General features: G+C 51.3%; 1 protein-coding gene across 2 annotated transcripts in view; it reads right to left on the bottom strand.

Moving 5' to 3' along the window:
• The window catches only part of SND1 (staphylococcal nuclease and tudor domain containing 1), a 412,723-nt gene that overhangs the window by 344,059 nt on the left and 51,994 nt on the right, over positions 1-16,670 (bottom strand). For both annotated transcript variants that reach the window (XM_067531417.1, XM_067531418.1), the window contains exon 10: positions 2,651-2,764. In XM_067531417.1, the coding sequence (XP_067387518.1) occupies positions 2,651-2,764 (114 nt within the window). The remainder of the gene's footprint in view (positions 1-2,650; positions 2,765-16,670) is intronic.

The raw sequence follows: 16,670 nt of genomic DNA, 5'->3' as shown, positions 1-16,670 counted from the left end.
ACAGAGCCACAAATTAAATTACTTGCCCAAAGTCTGTGCCAGAGGCAGGATTAGAACCATACTCCCGTGCCTTAACCAAAAGGCAGAGAAACAGCAGGGGTTAAGCAGCAAGCTCTACTGAGAAAAACACAGCTGTTGTGTGACTAGCGATGCCTTCTCTTTAACGTGGAGTGCTACGGTTCAGTGAGCAGTGCTCATGCTGTTCATGCTTACTGACAAGCGGCCTCCGATGGAGATAGGTTAAAATGAGTGGAGTCTGGACCGGGCGGGCACAGTGCAACATTTCCTCAAGACCTCCATCGTCTGGATTTTTAAACCAGATGTCGACACCTTGCTCCGATTACGGAGTCCACGTGAGTCTGATGTTTTAAGTCATCTGAGCCAGAGAACAAAACGTTTGACGTTTGCCTGAGGTCTCAGAAAGCCCGACACTAAACCACGGCCCTGATGGAATTCCCAAAAGTGTCCCAAAAACCTTTGGGCTGGGAACAGAAGGAGACATTCCACCCCACTGGCATTTTGAGGAGTTCCAAGCCCTGCTTTTTAGTCTCTGATGATGAGCACTTCTCAGCCCTAGCGACAGCGTTGCTCGTCAGTGGGATGCTTACGCAGAGCTCTGTCTCTGGGGCACTACACGTGCAGCCTTCTGCAGTGCTAAAATCAAATCCAAGTATGGCCGTGGGTGCCGTAACCCTTTTACTGGGGAGAAGATCACAAGAACACACATACCAACGCCAGGAGAGTAGGTACAGGAAAGCATAACTACAATTGCACTGAAATGGGATTGTCTCAGTGGGGATACCGGTCCTATTCTCATTTAGATCCATTTTATACTGCTCTCATCACTGTCGTATCTGAGTGCCTTCCAGAAGTGCATTAAGCCACATAGCTACACATCTGTCACACTGTGTTTGTTCTCTGATCCTCTCCCCCAGGGCAGATGCATGTGCAGTGGAGTGTCAGCTTTAGTCGTTTGTTTTGTGTGTTGTTTTTAAAGGAGTGCACCTGTTGTTCTGTGTTTTTATTAGAGACGGGGGGTCGAAGGAATGGGTCTTGCACCTGGATGGAAAGGCAGTCAGGCTTGTGATGGTCCTCAGAACCTGCCCTGGGGTGGTCTGAGACGGGAAGGAAGTTCCCCAAGAGCAGTCTTCCGCACAGATGAGCTTTACTCTTACTCTAGAGCATTCCACTGGGCCAGAGAAGTTGCTGGCTACAGTCAACCTCCCAGAGTTCTGGATGATCTTTTAGGTACCCTGGGCTCAGACCATGGAGCATTTTGAAGGTAAGGACCAAGACCTTGAAGTGGCTTTGAAATATAGTGGGAAGCCAGTGTACAGAGCATAGGACATAGGTGGGATACATCTGTGGTAGCACGTGTTGCTGAGAAGTTGCTACTAGTTGGAGTTTCCTAAGTGCTGAAGGTTTCATGCCCAGGTATATTGCATTGCCGTCCTCCAGCGGAGAGATGACAAAGGCACGAACAACTGGGCCAGATCTTCACCCGCCAGGATGGGATGGAGCCTCCCCACCAAGCAGCGACCGTAGAAAGCATCACTTACAGCTGTTGCAACGTGAGAGCTCAGCATGAGCGAGGAGTACAGGAGAACTCCTCGACTACAGACTGAATTGACCAAGTGACCCTTCGATCAGAGGAGACTGCAACTTGGCTGCCAACTCCTCAAAATACTTTCCTCTACCCATCAGCATCATAAGAACCACCATACCAGGTTAGATCAATGGTCCATCTAGCCCAGTATCCTGTCTTCCAACAGAGGCCAATGCCAAGTGCTTCAGATGGCATGAATAGAACAGGTCATCATCAAGCGATCCATCCCATCAGTCATTCCCAGACTCTGACAAACAGCAATCCCTGCCCAGCCTGGCTAATAGTCATTGATGGACCTACCCTCCGTGAACTTATCTAGTTCTTTTTTGATCCCTGTTATAGTTTGGGGCTTCACAACATCCCCCAGCAAGGAGTTCCACAGGTTGACTGTGCGTTATGTGACTACTTCTTTTTGTTCATTTTAAACCTGCTGCCTATTAACATCACCTCTGTTTTGCTCGGGTTTGGCTTCAGCCAACTGTTCTTGAGACATCATTTTCCCCCAGTTAAGCAATAATCCCATTCCCTCCTCTCTATTGCCATAGCCCTGGGAACCAGCACCCTGCTGAGCAAGAAGGAAGATGACAGAAAAAGCAGGAGGATTTAACATGTTCAGTAGTTTCCTTCTCTGCATTGTAAAGCCCTTGTTTCACCCTGTTGGCAGAGGTGGTCTCAGTGAGGAAGAGGACGAAGCTGAGCAAAGTGGGGTTTATGCTAAACGTGCTGGAAGACCTTCCCCTAGAGCAAGGGGGCAGGGCACTCTGGAACCCTTCCTGGAGGGTTTCTGCATCAGGTGCTCAGGGGACTGTTTTAGGTAAGAGTCGCATCTTCTATACAGCAGTTACCCCTCAAGGACCCGAGCAGGCAGAATAGCAATGCCCTCGCAGAATGGAGCTGCCAGAAGCTTTGCCCTGTGTAGTGAGGGAACTTTGAGGAGCTATCCAGCTGTTCAGGGATTCGTCCCCTCCCCAGGCCGGAGTCCTATTTTAACTTGAAACAAGTCACCTCGCCTGAAAACAGAGCACAGGGCCAAAGGAATCTTACCTGGGTGCCTTCTCCCTCCAGTCTAGGTGGTCTGATGCTGGACAGATGGATGGTTTTGTAGTCTCCTGAGTTCAGCTTCACCACAATAGCATCTGCGTTTAGCACCTGCATCACCTGGAGATGGAGAAAGATACAGAGGTGAATACTGGTTGTGTGCAAAGAATCAAACACCCATCCCAACTGTATCCACCCCATGTGCAAGGCCAGCACACGCATGCCCACCTGACCAGCAGCGCCAAGCCCAGCGTCAGCCTCTCTCAGGCTAGGCACTTCAGCATGCAGGCACTCAGCAGCATGGTCCAGCCGCTAAGCCTGGGGAAGGTGACACCGGGCATCAGACAGTCCCTACTCAGAGGCTTTGAGAAGCCCTGGTAAACTCAGGCTGGCATAGGGAACACAAGGGCAAGTTAAGAAGGAAGGAGCAGGGGCCCTGCTGTTCAGTGTTCCTACCTGAGAGCCCAGAGGAGCTGGTTGTGCTGCTGGTTCTACAGGAGTGGAAAGGTCAGCGGGCCCATGTGTCTAGATATGCAGACAGCCCTGGCACTTTAAAGCATCACAGTTTTCCAAGCCCCTGCATCAACCTCTGCCACCTTGGGGAGTGGCGCCATCTCAATGCCAGACAACCGACTTCTCCCCCGAAGCAGGGCAACCCAGGGGAAGAATGCTTTGCTCCAATCTATTGTAAGAGCATCGGGCACTGGCAACGTTCAGCTAGATCACAGCAGGCAATGAGCCAGAGCAAATTCAAGCTGGCAGCCAAGATGCTAGGGGACCCTGTGCTATTCCTCTCTGCACGTACAAGGCCTACCACAATGGGCTCTTGAGTCTGGAATGAAGCCCGTAGGCACCTTGATATCAAATATAGGCAGGGAACTCACATCACGACACCAGTATTTGAGCTGAGCTTACTTGTGGAGAGGTGCGGGTATGGGACACAGCCAGACAGAGCGAGGCAAGGACTGTCTCTTCAGTGTTTGGACAGTGGTTAACACATTGGGGCTCATCTGGACTGGGGCAAACCATAACAAACCGAACACGAGGAAGACTGGTGCTGAAGCGAGACAGGATTCCAGCAGGCCTGAGCAGGACACCCAGGGCTTTTCATTTTATTTCAATTGTTTAGCAGTTTTTGTCACATGCAACATTACAGCTCTGACCTGACTTCTGCAAGCCTGACAGACCCTTCTCTCTCTCTCTCTCTCAGACTGGAGCTCTCCAGCCTGTCCCTTCCACCGCACACTGGTGGGGAATGAGAGAGAAATAAAAAGGAACAGGCTTCCATAACTCGCAGCACTTTTGCCCCAGAAAGCAAATCAATCTCTCAAACCGTGCTTAGTCAAAGGGATAACAAGATTATATGGCTCAAAATTAAAACAGACACCAAGGACTGGCTGGGCTCCTTTCAGCAAAGATAACATCCCTCCAGGGAGCTTTATTACCAAGGACCTCAACCCCTTCCGGGACCTGGAGTTTTGGTTTTGCTGACAGAACCCTCCCCAAAGCAGTCTGCATGCTAAAATGAGAATCAAGTCTCATGCTTCTGGGCATAAACATTGCTGTAGGGGTCAGGAAGGGATCCCACCTTCTCTGTACAACATTGCAGAAGAGGCCAGGCACATGATTCATGTGTCTTCACCTTCCTCTGAAGCGTCAGGAAAGGCCAGCGCTGGAGGCAGGACTCCAAGCTGAGTGGGCAATGGGTCTGACCCCATAGAGCGAATCCCGAGCAACATTACACCAGCGCTATGTGCATTAATTTATTTCTACAGCACCCAGAAGCATGCAAGGAGGCTTAGAGAACAGCGAGATGAGCTATACGTGACCTGAACTGACACAGGACACGCTGGCTGGTGTAGATTCAGTGAGGTGGGGGATGTGATGAGGCTTATGGCAATATGATCATGCAGTTACTCAGCTTAGGTATGTGCTGACCCTGATACTCAGAAGTACGTATCAGTTAATATGTATGGCTGACCGACTCCTGCATTGTTGGCAGGTAGGAGCTGCCAGATCACACTCCTCCAGCCTTCGCGTTGGGTTTTTGCTCCAAGCTACTCTCCAGGAGAACAAACAGCAGCTTTTAAATCGCCCAACAAGGAGAAACACGCTGGAGCCTCCCTGGACTCTGCAAGTCCTTTACCAGGCTGACTGCAGGGAGCTAGCGTTCTCTAACACACAACGTGTGGCTTTCACTTGGTGGCATGAAGGCCTTTGCAGGGAGCGACAGAAGCTGGAGAACAGGAGAGTTTAGAAGCAGAACATGAGGAGGAAATGATTCGGTGGCTGAGAGGAGCGGAGAGCAAAGCACCAGCTACACAGGGGAGCATGAGCAAGGGATGATTCCCCAAGCGTGCAGAGCTGCAGGAGAGGAGAGGCACAGAGGCCAGAACGGGAGGAGCAAAGTGAGGGGACGCGAATGCCGAGCAGCAGAGTGGAATGAGTCCATGGAGAGTTCAGACAGCCAGGCAAGGTGCTGGAGGTCAGGGAGCAGAGGGCTAGGAAGCAAAGAAGGTGGAGGGGACACGCCAGCTTCCTGAAGCAAGAGAAGCCTGGCCTCAGCTCTCTGGATCCATGGAAGCTTAGCAGAGTAGTTAGAGAGACTATGCCAGGGAATTGCAGCAGCTGAAAGGCGGAGAGACTGACCCTACAGTAATTATATAGCAGCACTCTGCCCAGACGCTCTGCCTCCCCCCAGTACAGCTCCATTCTGATGGCTTGATTCCCTGCCCATCTCCACCCCCCACCAGCCTCTCCTGCTAGACCACAGCTGCTCGCTCCTCCTCTGACCCCCTGCTGCCCAGTTTCCAACCTGGCCAAAGCGCTGCAGCCATCTGCCGCACCAGCCCTCACCTCCCCCAGCACACTCACTGTCCTCTGCCAGGCCTGCAGAGTTGAACGGCCCCCTACACCTGAATCCCCTATACCTGCTCTGCCTGGCCTCCACCCCCCTGAAGGAGCCTGCCGGCTTTTTATCCATTTATTGCAGACCCGCTCCAGGCACTGTGCTAACCAGAGCAGCCTGGGACCTTACTGCTGTAGCCTAAAAGCTCGAGACTGCTTGATCCGTCCTTGGGTCTGCATGGAAGACAAACAGATGAGACGAGGAGCAGAAAGGTTTGGTCTTATCCAGACAAAAAGCTGAACTCTGCCTGACATCCAGCATGTGAAGATGTTCCTCTGGGCTGAATGCAATTTAGGGAAGAACACTGGTAAAATATGTAGCGTGGTTCAAATGAAACTGGGACGCCATTTTGGATAAAAACGTAGGGTGCAGCCGCAGGCTCACTCTGCCTTTAAAAAAAAAAAAAACGACACGCAAGGGGCCATCAACGCCTACAACAGAGCCGCCCTCCTTGCAAGCATTATTGCCACAAGGCAGGCAGTTTTCTGACAAAGGAGAAAAGTTGCCAGAGGCTGAAATGGAGGCCCCAGGGGAGTCCTCAGGTCCCACAAAGGAATCAGCTCTAACTGGCAGGTGGAGACAAGAGACTCCCTTTTGAAAACCTCATCCCCAGCTTCCATGAATGGGCAGATGAAACACCGAAATCGCTGCCAGGTGGGCTCTCACTGAGCTAAGCACAAGACTGAAGGTGTAAGTGTAGCTGTGTTGGTCCCAGGATATCAGAGAGAAGGTGGGTGAGGTAACAGCTTTTATTAGACCAACTTCTGTTGGAGACAGGAACAAGCTAGAGCCACACAGAGCTCTCCTTCAGGTCTGGGAAAGGTACTCGGATCAGCGTGTCTGACCTCCGTCCTGATCCTCAAAGGAAACTTGCACAACACTTTCCAAAGACTGGCCTGGGAGCTTAAATTCATAACTCTGCAGACACTAAAATTCATGGACTGAACACACAGACACTGGGCTTATGGCTTATTACCTCCCTTTTTGTCCTAGTCGTACAGAGGTATTAACAGGCCACTCTCCCTTGAATGGTCCCTTACAATATGTGCTAACTACTAATCTGGTCCATCTTGCATTTAGAGTTCTGTATGGCTTGAAAACTTCTCACCAGAAATTGGTCCAATAAAGATTACCTCCTCCCACCTTGTCTCTTTGAAGGCATAACAGGTACTCCCAGATGCCCTGGATACAAGCCAGCTTCAGATGAAGCCCCAGGCTAACGCCCATATTGAGAACCACTTTCCCTACGGCCAAATAGCTCACTCTGGTAGAGTGATTCCTATTACTGAGCTGGACTCGCCAGACTGCCTCCAAATATTATTCCTTCTCAAACCATGAGGCATCTATGCTGAGACACAGGACACTGAGCACTGGATGCAAAGTCTGACAGCAATGCTGAATCAGGAGCCAGGGTGAAGAGGAAGGGAGATGGAAGGCCAAACCAACAGCACTAGGCAATCGGAGAACCAATATTGCCTCATCCATAACAGAGCAATGCCGCCTTGGCACAGTCCTGTGGGATGATTGGAATTGGAGGAAAAAACGGAGTACCGATTCCCAGCTCAAGTGGAAAGCACTGGTCAAGGAGCCTGGTCTGAGACCTCCTCAGGAGCAAAAAAGAGCATTTCTTGTTGTCCCTCGTGGCAAACAGGTTGATCAGGACGCCTCAAATCGCAAAAGATGGATTGCAGGACACTGGGCTTCAGGGACCATTCATGATTCAGGGAGGACGTTCTGCTGAGATGATCCACGAGTCGATTGGGGAGCCCAGGTACGTGATCAGCCACCGGAGTAATGCTCTTTCCAATGCAAAATTGCCAGAGCCCGATGGCCTGCTGAGACAGCATACTGGAGTGTGCTGCCCGGGTCTGTTCACACAACGCATCGCGGTGGTACTGTGGGAAGGAAGCACACCACTGAGTCCCTGCCACGATCTTGAAGGGCCTGGCAGGCATTGCAAATGGCAAAGCTCCAGGACACACATGCTGAGAAGCTTCCTATTCCGACCACAGGCCTTGAACTTTCAATGACTCTCCGTGCACTTCCCCAACCTATTAAGGAGGCATCGGTGGCAATAGACCCAGTTGGCGGTGACCAAGTGAAGGGAGGGCCTGGGCACACATTGTGCTTGCACTCTCCATCGTAAGGAGCCCAGAACCAGCAGAGGAAGTCAGACCAGCCCACGGGATGGCGATTCAGATGATAAACTGACTTCAGCCACGTCTGAAGAAGACGTAGGAGCAGCCTGGCATCTTGGACAACCTATATGCAGGCAGCTACATGGCCTAGCAACCTCAGGCATACTCGGGCTATGGTTGAGACGGCAGCTCCAGGCAGGTGGCAATTCCCCTGGAACCGGTCGGTCGGCAGAAACGCTCAAACTTGTGGAGTCTATCAGGGCCCCAATTACTCAATTCTGTGAGTTGGGACCAACGCGGGCTTACCTCGCTGATCAGACCAGAGCCTCAATGCTGCTTCAGTCGCAAGCCTCCCGCCACCCGAGTCCTCTTTGTGAGCGACTTGCAGACAGAGCACCCTTCCTTAATGTGTGCGTCATCAAGGCAGCCACCACCTCGTGTGGAGATCACCGCTGGGCACAACCCCCCGGGCAACAGACAATGCTTGAACCCTGGGGAGGGCATGACACCACCACCTGCTACATACATGAAAAAATGTCTCCAACAGACCGAAAGCCCCAGGTGAGAAACACCACACAGAGCTCCAACTCTACCCCGGGCACTGAGAGGGAACTGGAGAGGGTCAGGGAAGTGCTTGTTCATACGTCCAGAGAAGGGGAGGCCCATAGGGTGTGAGCACTGCCCCTACAGGGACAGCGGGCAAAGAATTCTCTAGCTCAGGTGCGCCGAGCATGCGCCCACCCAACTAGAACACAGCTGCTGCAAGTACTCAGATCAGTGGAGATTCAGTACAGCCTCTAACACAGCCTGATTTCTCCTGCTAACAATTCCTCAAGTTGCTGTGGACACAGCTTCCTTTAGTGGATATTTATTGTGGTTTCACCCGTCTTGCTACAGGAGCTGCAGGCACTTTGATTCACGGATTGAAAGGTTTGTCAAGTCATCGCTGTTGCATCTGCAAGTGCCTCTGCATGATCTGGACTCCCTTCCCCCAGGAGTGCTCTGAAATGACTCCTCTACCCACAGCACAGCGAGAGGAAGGATAGGTTAATTCCTTAAGGCACGGATAAGATTTAGATGTGCTTGGCCAAGCCCACACACAACATCCAGGAATTCCAAAGATCTTTTGTTCCCATCCACCCATGCAACAAGGTCAGCACTAGGACTAGGATTTTTCACATAAGTATTCCTGTCTCAACCGTTGATTCTTCCAGCTGTTTGGTGCATGAGGACCCCGTCATGGCGCGCACATGCCTCTGGGATCCACACGGACAAAACAGACCCCCCCCCAAAAACTAGACTTCAATCGACTTTCCACTTCAACATTCCCAATTCAAAACCCTTTGGAATTTTCCAGTTCACCAAGGTTCTGCTATTTCGACTTCTGGTCACCGTTTAGAAGGGAAAGGCATTCTGCAGTTTCCCTTCAAAGGGGAACTCAGGTTTTTGAACAGCATTTTCAGAACAAAAGCCGTCATTTTGCACACTAAGCCCTGCCTCAGAGTAGCTCAGAAGCACGCGCCAGAACAACTGGGGATGTTGTGAAAGCTAAAACTATAATTGGGTTAAAAAAAGAACTAGGTAAGTTCCTGGAAGATGGACCTATCACTGGCTATTAGCCAAGATGGTCAGGGACACAACCCATGCTCTGGGTGTCCCTATATGTCTGACTGCCAGAGCTGGGACTGGACGACAGGGGAGCAATAACTCGATATTGCCCTGTTCTGTTTATTCCCTTTGAAGCATCTGGTAACAGGCCACTATCAGAGAACAGAATCCTGGGCTAGATGGACCACTGGTCTGACCCAGTATGGCCGTTCTTATGTCCAATTATTATTATATTATTCTGTCTTATTTCCTTGTGCTCCTCCATCTCTCTGTATCCATTTCTTGTCTCCGTTAGCCCCTGACCCTAAGAGCTTACAATCTACCTTTCTTCTGGTGTACAGTGCAAGCACAACGGGGTCCTGGTCCATGACCAGGGCTCCCAAACAACTAATATGAATAAATAATGGTGGCCTTGCCCATTTTTACGGGTGCTGCTCAAACAGCTGATTTTCTCTCCTCCATTGGCTAGATTTACAGCCGGGGTAGGAAAGCCAGCGGACTGCCAGCCCTCGGAAGAGAACCGCCGTTTCTGAAAACTTTCATACTTCAGGTGACCCCGAGTGATGAGCTCCCTATTAGGAGTGCACAGGCCAGATGGGCGAGTATGGCGATGACATAGCCTTGGGCAGAAGAAGCTGCATGGAGGAAGAACAGCCCGGAGGGTAGGGTGCTACCATGGGACACCTGGATTCAATTCACTGCCCACCAACTCCCTGTGAGCCACCCTGGGCAAGTCACTGAGCCTCAGTTCCCCATCTGTACAATGGGGATAACAGCCCTGCCCTGTCCCCCGGGGGTTGTTTGTATGTTGAAGGAGGTGCTCGGATAGGATTCTAACAGGCGCCATGTAAATACCGAAGATTGCCAAAATGATCTTTGCCTGAGACAACTCCAAACTCAGGAGGACGTTTATGTCAGATCGGAGTTGGAAGGCGCCTGGTTCAGTATTCCCAGAGCGACAGCGGCATTAACAGAGCAAGCTACCGGGATGGGTGGGGGTGGGGTGGGGGTGTGTGTGTGTCCTATGCAGTTCCACTCAAGCCTCCACAGCTGATGCTCCCCTCTGCCCGGGTGTTTCACCCGGCAAGCTGACATTTTCCAGTCCCATCTCTCGCCTGATGGTTAATTTTTGGCGGGGAGGGAGCGCACGCAAGGACAGTTCAGCCATTTTGAGAGCGAACAGCAGCAGACCACCACCAGTTTTCCCCAATTAAAGAGCTGCCCCTTTTGAACAGCTGTGACCCACCCTCAGAACTGAGATCTGGCAGAGAAACAGACCATAGGGAGACATGTTGGCACGTTCCACAAAAAGTTGGGTCAGATTTGGCCAAGGTATGGAAGGTCTCCTTTGCAGATAGGCAGTAGTTTGCTCTGTTTTTTAAAGGAGCTCTCTTCATTCTGCAAAGGAAACACGCATCCCTAGATGAACCATTAGCCAAATCTATAGCAAACTCCCATACTGAATGAGGAAGGGCTCAGTGGTTACTGAGCGGTAACTGTCATGCACAATGGTGTCACAGTGAATGAGGCAACGCTACTTAATGCACCTGTACTTATTGTCTCATTGACCATGTGCTCTCGGAGATTAATGACCGTATTAGGTTTATTTGCATCTACAATAGATCAATGTTACAACAGATTAAGATTGGCTTCACTAGCAGCGCAGTGAAGGAAAAGCTACATCCCTTGGGCAGTAACTTTGAGATGCGAGTCCCTATGGGTGCTTCCTGTCAGGTGCTCGGCCCATAACTACTGCCACCGCCATGGAGTGAGCAGCTGAAGTCGGGCACCTACATGGACACTACTAAAAAAAGGCAGAGCTCAGTCAGAGCCCTGCACACCTCAAGTGAACTGCAGAAGTATAGCCTGCTATCTTCCACCCTTTCCCTTTTGAACCCCCAAGAACGTCCACATAAAAAGTCCATTAAGAGAAGGTTGCGGCAGCATACGCCAGGACTTACAGTCAGGAAATGGAAAAAGGTTGCACGCACAACCCTGACAGCCCCTCACGTTCACTACACGAAATCCATCACCACATACCAGGAGATGTAAAGAATAAACTGGATTAAAGCGTGCTGGGCACGGTTCGTCTAAAGTGATTAGTGATCGAGTGTCTGACTTGAGATACCTTCAAGAGCACAGACTGTTGAGTGGATGCTCAGCACTCTGAAAAATTCAGATCCCCTTAAGGCATCTCAGACAGGGCACCAAAGCATCTCAGCACAATACGTTTAGTGTAACAGCAGTAAGGAAAGCAGGGCTGGCAGACTCAGCCCCTCTAAGTTTGCTGATGAGCAAGTCAGGAAGCTAACTGTAACCCCTGAATGGTAACGCAAGGCAGCTAACCTGAACAGCCAAGTGCAGCCAGCTTACCAGCAAAGCGTCTGCTCGCGTGATTCAAACTGTTGCCAGGCATGTGCACAAGGGGCAGAGTTAAGCTTTGTCTGAGCAACCTTGACTTTGCATTTCCCGACGTGGGCGCTTCAGTGCGTAACCTTGAAAGCAAACACATCCCATACCCGAAACCGAAGTGCTGAGAGCAGCCAGCTCTGCACATGACAGACCCCACCTCATTCAGGCTGCAGACTGACTATATGTACAGGGGGCCTCTTTAATCCCTCACAGATTCTTATTTCCGCTACTTTTCCTGCCCACGCACTACACAGTTTATCTGACACATTCAAACCTATTATTGAGGGCCAGAACTCAATACTTCCGAAATGAACCAAACACAAATCAGTGCTCTCACTTTCACGCCATCATCTGAACACGATGGCAGCAGGGTCAGAAATTATCCAAAGCCAATTTTCCACGGTCCGAGGAACTGCCTGTAAAACGATACTACAATGTCAACCATGCAAAGTCTTTTCCTCCCCCTCTCCACAAACCGTTACGTCATTACTGTCAGCGGAACAAGTGGTTCGACTGGCTGCCAAGCACAGAGATGGCGTAAGCAATAAAGCAATCAGCTTTTGCAGCATTGGTCACGTCAGGTTTCATTAGTGCGCTACATTGACACTGATACACATTCAAGTGTGAAAGAGTTGCACGCCATGCGCGCCTACGCCTGGCATTGTCTAGCAGGTGGAGCACAGGGAAGCCACCTGGGTTCTGTTCCCAGCTCTCACTTGCTCAGTTCCCCCATCTGAGAGACAGCAAGTACTTATCTACCTCTCCAGGCACGGGGAGGATTGATGAGTGTTTATAAAGCACCTTCCGCAGGAGGCTCGCAAGGCGCCATGCACGTGATGAACATCCATTTAAGCTCATGCCCTTTAAAGCACTCACACATTTGTCCTGATTTTTCTTGTCACTTACAATTCTCAGCGAGGAAAGAGAGACCGAAAATTGACACTGCAAAAATGGTGCCACTCAGGGGCTTCCCGAACGCTGACTGGCACATTCCTGCTGGAAGTGGCATTTTAGCAGAAGACCGAAGGCTGACGTTACCAGTCAAGGACACAGGAAGGCAGCAGGGCCCGTCAAGTTTTAGGGCCTGAGGGTCATGCTAAGCCAGGAGCGGCCAAAGTGCAGCCGGCTAGCTGCTGCCCAGGGAGTTCTTCATGGGCCACATCTCTGGTCAAGGTGCTGCACTCGTAGGCCAGTTATTTGTATTATAGGCATGCCTAGAGACCCCAGGTGAGAGCGGGGCTCCACTGTCGGGCACCCTGAGGCAGTGGGATAGGCCCTAGCCCAACGAACTCAGTCCCAAGACAAAAGGGGGAGGGGAGGGGGAGTGATTTGACCGAGGTCGCCCAGCAGGTCAGTGGCAGAGCAGGGAATGCAGTGCCCTAGACAAACAGCTTACAGTCTAAAACAGGCAAGATGAAGGGCGAGAGAGAGGGAATATCCCCATGTTACAGAGGGCCACGGAGGCCCAGGGAGTGTTACCTGCCCGTCAGTGGCAGAGCAGGGAAAAAACCTCTCGAGCCCAGTGCCTTAAGACCACTCCTAGCCTGACTAGAGGTGCCATTACCCAAGCAGCCACCAGCACCTTGCTATGCAAGTTAAGCACAGTCCACATCTGGAGTGCTCCTGCATTAGGCCAGAGTGCTGGCCCCTCCCTGGCCTGTGGACTGTTCTCGCTGCATCAGAGTTGAGCTGCTGGCTGTGCACAAGCTAAACCTTCTGTAAGAACACCAGGCCAGCTCTTGGAATCGGCGCAGCAGGGAAGGGGAAGCCAGCCACACACTCACAGACCATATGGCACGGAACAGCAGCGATCAGCAGAAACACAGGAAAGGCAGCAGAGCCAGCACACCGCAACAAGCAGCAAAGTTTCAGATGAAAACTCAGCTAATCGTTGTGAAGTTAACATGCTTTCTAGCTAACCTGAGGAGACAGAGCTCTCCCTCACACTCCCTGCTCCCCAGGACTGCCAGCTAAGCGTGGCCTGGTGCCAGCCCATGCCCAGGGGAGCTCTCCTACAAGCCCCCTGTCCCTCGGGCAGAAGAGCCTCTCGCAAAGCTGAAGGGCGCAGAGGTGAGGTGAGCCAGGGTCACGCAGCTCTTATCCTGCCTGTAGCACACCAGCTCCCCATGAGACTCAGCTGGTCTGAAACACCAGGGAGCATTCCAGTAGAATGACACGGACCCAACACTCTTCTCCGCTCTGCACGGCCTGCCGCCCACCTCCAGACATTCATTGGCTGCAGACACCATGAAACATTAAGCAGAATGGGGGTGGGAGGATTTCCAATACCCTTCCCCCTCCAAGGACCCACATTGAGCCAACTAACCCTTCCAGAGAAGTTGGAGTCAATGCTCTGGAGTCAGTCCAGGCCACTACTGGGGCAGCCACAGGCGCAGAGATGGACCTGACAATATCCTAAAAGGGACATGCCGACAGGCCACGGACTGGTTCTAACTGGCTTCCTGCATCTTCCGGCTAAGGGTTCAGGACAGCACTGGCAGCTGTCCAGACCCAGCAGGGGATGCACCCAAAGCTGCCTTGCCCCAGCAGCACTGACTCTGCTGCAAGACAAGAGGAAAGCCGGTCAGCCAGGAGACTGCATGTGAAAGGCACTTCATCCCCCCAGAGTGCATCTACACTGCCACAAAAGATGCACAGCTCAATCATGGCCTGCCCAGGTCAGCTGGCTTGGGCCAGGGCGCTATAGAATTGCAGTGTAGATACTGGGGCTCAGACCTTGTGAAGGGGAAGGTCTGAGAGCCCCAGGCTCCAGCCAAAGCCCCAGTGTAGACACTGCTATTTTTAGCCCCATGGCCCAAGCGAGTTGACCTGGGCTCTGAGACTCGGTCACTGCTGGAAAGGACCTGGGGGTTACAGTGGACCACAAATGGAGTATGAGTCAATCTCATGCAGTTGTGAAAGAGGCTAATATTCTGGGATGCATTTGCAGGAATAATGCATGTAACATACGGGAGGTAATAGCCCAGAACTGGTGAGGCCTCACCTGGAGTAGTGTGTCCAATTCTGGGCACCACACTTTGGGGAAAAAGGGAGACAAATTGGAAAGAGTGCAGAGGACAGCAACAGAAATGATAAAAAGTTTAGAAAATCTGACCTAAGAGGAAAGGTTAAAAATCGGCAAGTTGAGTCTTGAGAAAAGACAACTGAGGAGGGACATGACTAGTCTCCAAATACGTGAAGGGCCCTTATAAAGAGGATGGGGTCAACTGTTCTTCAGGTATACAGACGGTAGGACAAGTAGTAATGAGCTTAATCTGCAGCAACGGAGATTTAGGTCAGGTATTAGGGAACACCTGCTAACTCCAGAGGTAGTTCCGCTCTGGAATAGGCTTCCAGGAGTGGAACCCCCATCACTGGACGCTTTGAAGATCAGGCTGACAAACCTGTCAGGGAAGGTCTAGGTTTCCTTGCGCAGGGGGCTGGACGAGGTAAGCTCTCAAGGTCCCTTCCAGCCAGACAGGTCTGGTTTTTAGCACCTCATTACCCTGGGGCCCAGGTGCCAGATACAAGGATTTAAAGCCTCCACATTATCCTGGAAGGACTTTGTGCTCGAATCATCCTTGAGGGAAGATGCAATTCTAGAGCTGCTACCTTGGGGTGGGTACATACCCACAGGGACGGGTGAAAAGGACTCAGCTACCGGAACGTCTCGTGCTAATTAGGGAAGCCCTGTGCAAACAGATGAGTCTTGCATGGTGCTTTAGAAGTAGTAAGACATGTGATGACCACTTCCAGTCTCAGAAGCCAGTGCTAAGGCATTAGCTCAACTTCCAGAACCACTGAGACCTGCTGCTGCATTAGGACTCTCCCTGTGCCACAGATCTGCCCCAAATACAGCAGTCTAACAGATGCCTGCGGTAAGTGGAATACCATGTATGGCGCACGCACTGGTGGAAAGGGCCAGGAACGGTTTCATTTCCTACACATGCCCAGGTGTGTGTTGTCTGAGACCAGCACAGTGTGTTCTGATCTGATCTGGGAGCCCGGGTACTCCCGCATACAGCAGACTCACCGCCCAGTGCATTCTCCCTCCTGCAGACGCACAGGAGAATACCAAGCAGGAAAGCATCCCGCCACTGATTGACATTTGCAGCTTATAATGAGGCTATAATTCCATTTCCAAGAGAGTTTAAAGGTGTTCGAAACCCAGAGACAGGCTGCAAGGGGGAGAAGGAAGGACGTTCCGCCCAGCAGGGGCTGAGAGCCACTGCTGCAAACGCTCCCCAAGAGTGGGGGAGGAACAGAGAGCAGGGGTTACGTTTACTTGCCAAGAAATCTGACTGCCCATTTCTCAGGCATTTCAGTCCAAATTAAACCTCCCCAGATGCACATGTTTATACAGAGCATAATTATATGTGCCAACAGCACCATCTAGTGGCTTTCCCTCCACTTCCCAACCTCAAACCACCAGGCAGATGTGGTTACACGGTCTGAAATACTTGCACAGAATCCTAGAAGATGAGGGTTGGAAGGGAACCCAGGAGGTCCAACCCCCTGCTCAAAGCAGGACTAACCTCAGCTAAACCATCCCAGGCAGGGCTTGGTCAAGCTGCACCTTAAAAAACCTCTAAGGATGAAGATTCCACCACCTCCCTAGGTAACCCATTGCAGTGCTTCACCACCCTCCTAGGGAAAAGGCTTTTCCTAATATCCAATTTAGACCTCCCCCACTAATATCCAACTTGAGACCATTGCTCCTTATTCTGTCATCTACCACCACTGAGAACAGCCTAGCTCCATCCTCCCTGGAACCCCCTTCAGGTAGTTGAAGGTCACTATCAAATCCTCCCTCATTCTTCTCTTCTGCAGACTAAACAAACCTAGTTCTCTCAACCTCTCCTCATACGTCTTGTACTCCAGCCCCGTAACCATTTTCATTGCCCTCCACTGGACTCTCTCCAATTTCTCCACATCCTTCCTGACTCCTGATGTGGTCTCA

Source organism: Emydura macquarii, unplaced genomic scaffold (assembly GCF_026122565.2).
Source record: "Emydura macquarii macquarii isolate MOO-44397 ecotype Brisbane River unplaced genomic scaffold, CSIRO-AGI_Emac_v2 contig_3219, whole genome shotgun sequence".
Taxonomy (NCBI): domain Eukaryota; kingdom Metazoa; phylum Chordata; order Testudines; family Chelidae; genus Emydura; species Emydura macquarii.
The sequence above is the reverse complement of the archived record's forward strand: the minus strand, read 5'-3'. Positions and strand labels throughout refer to the sequence as shown.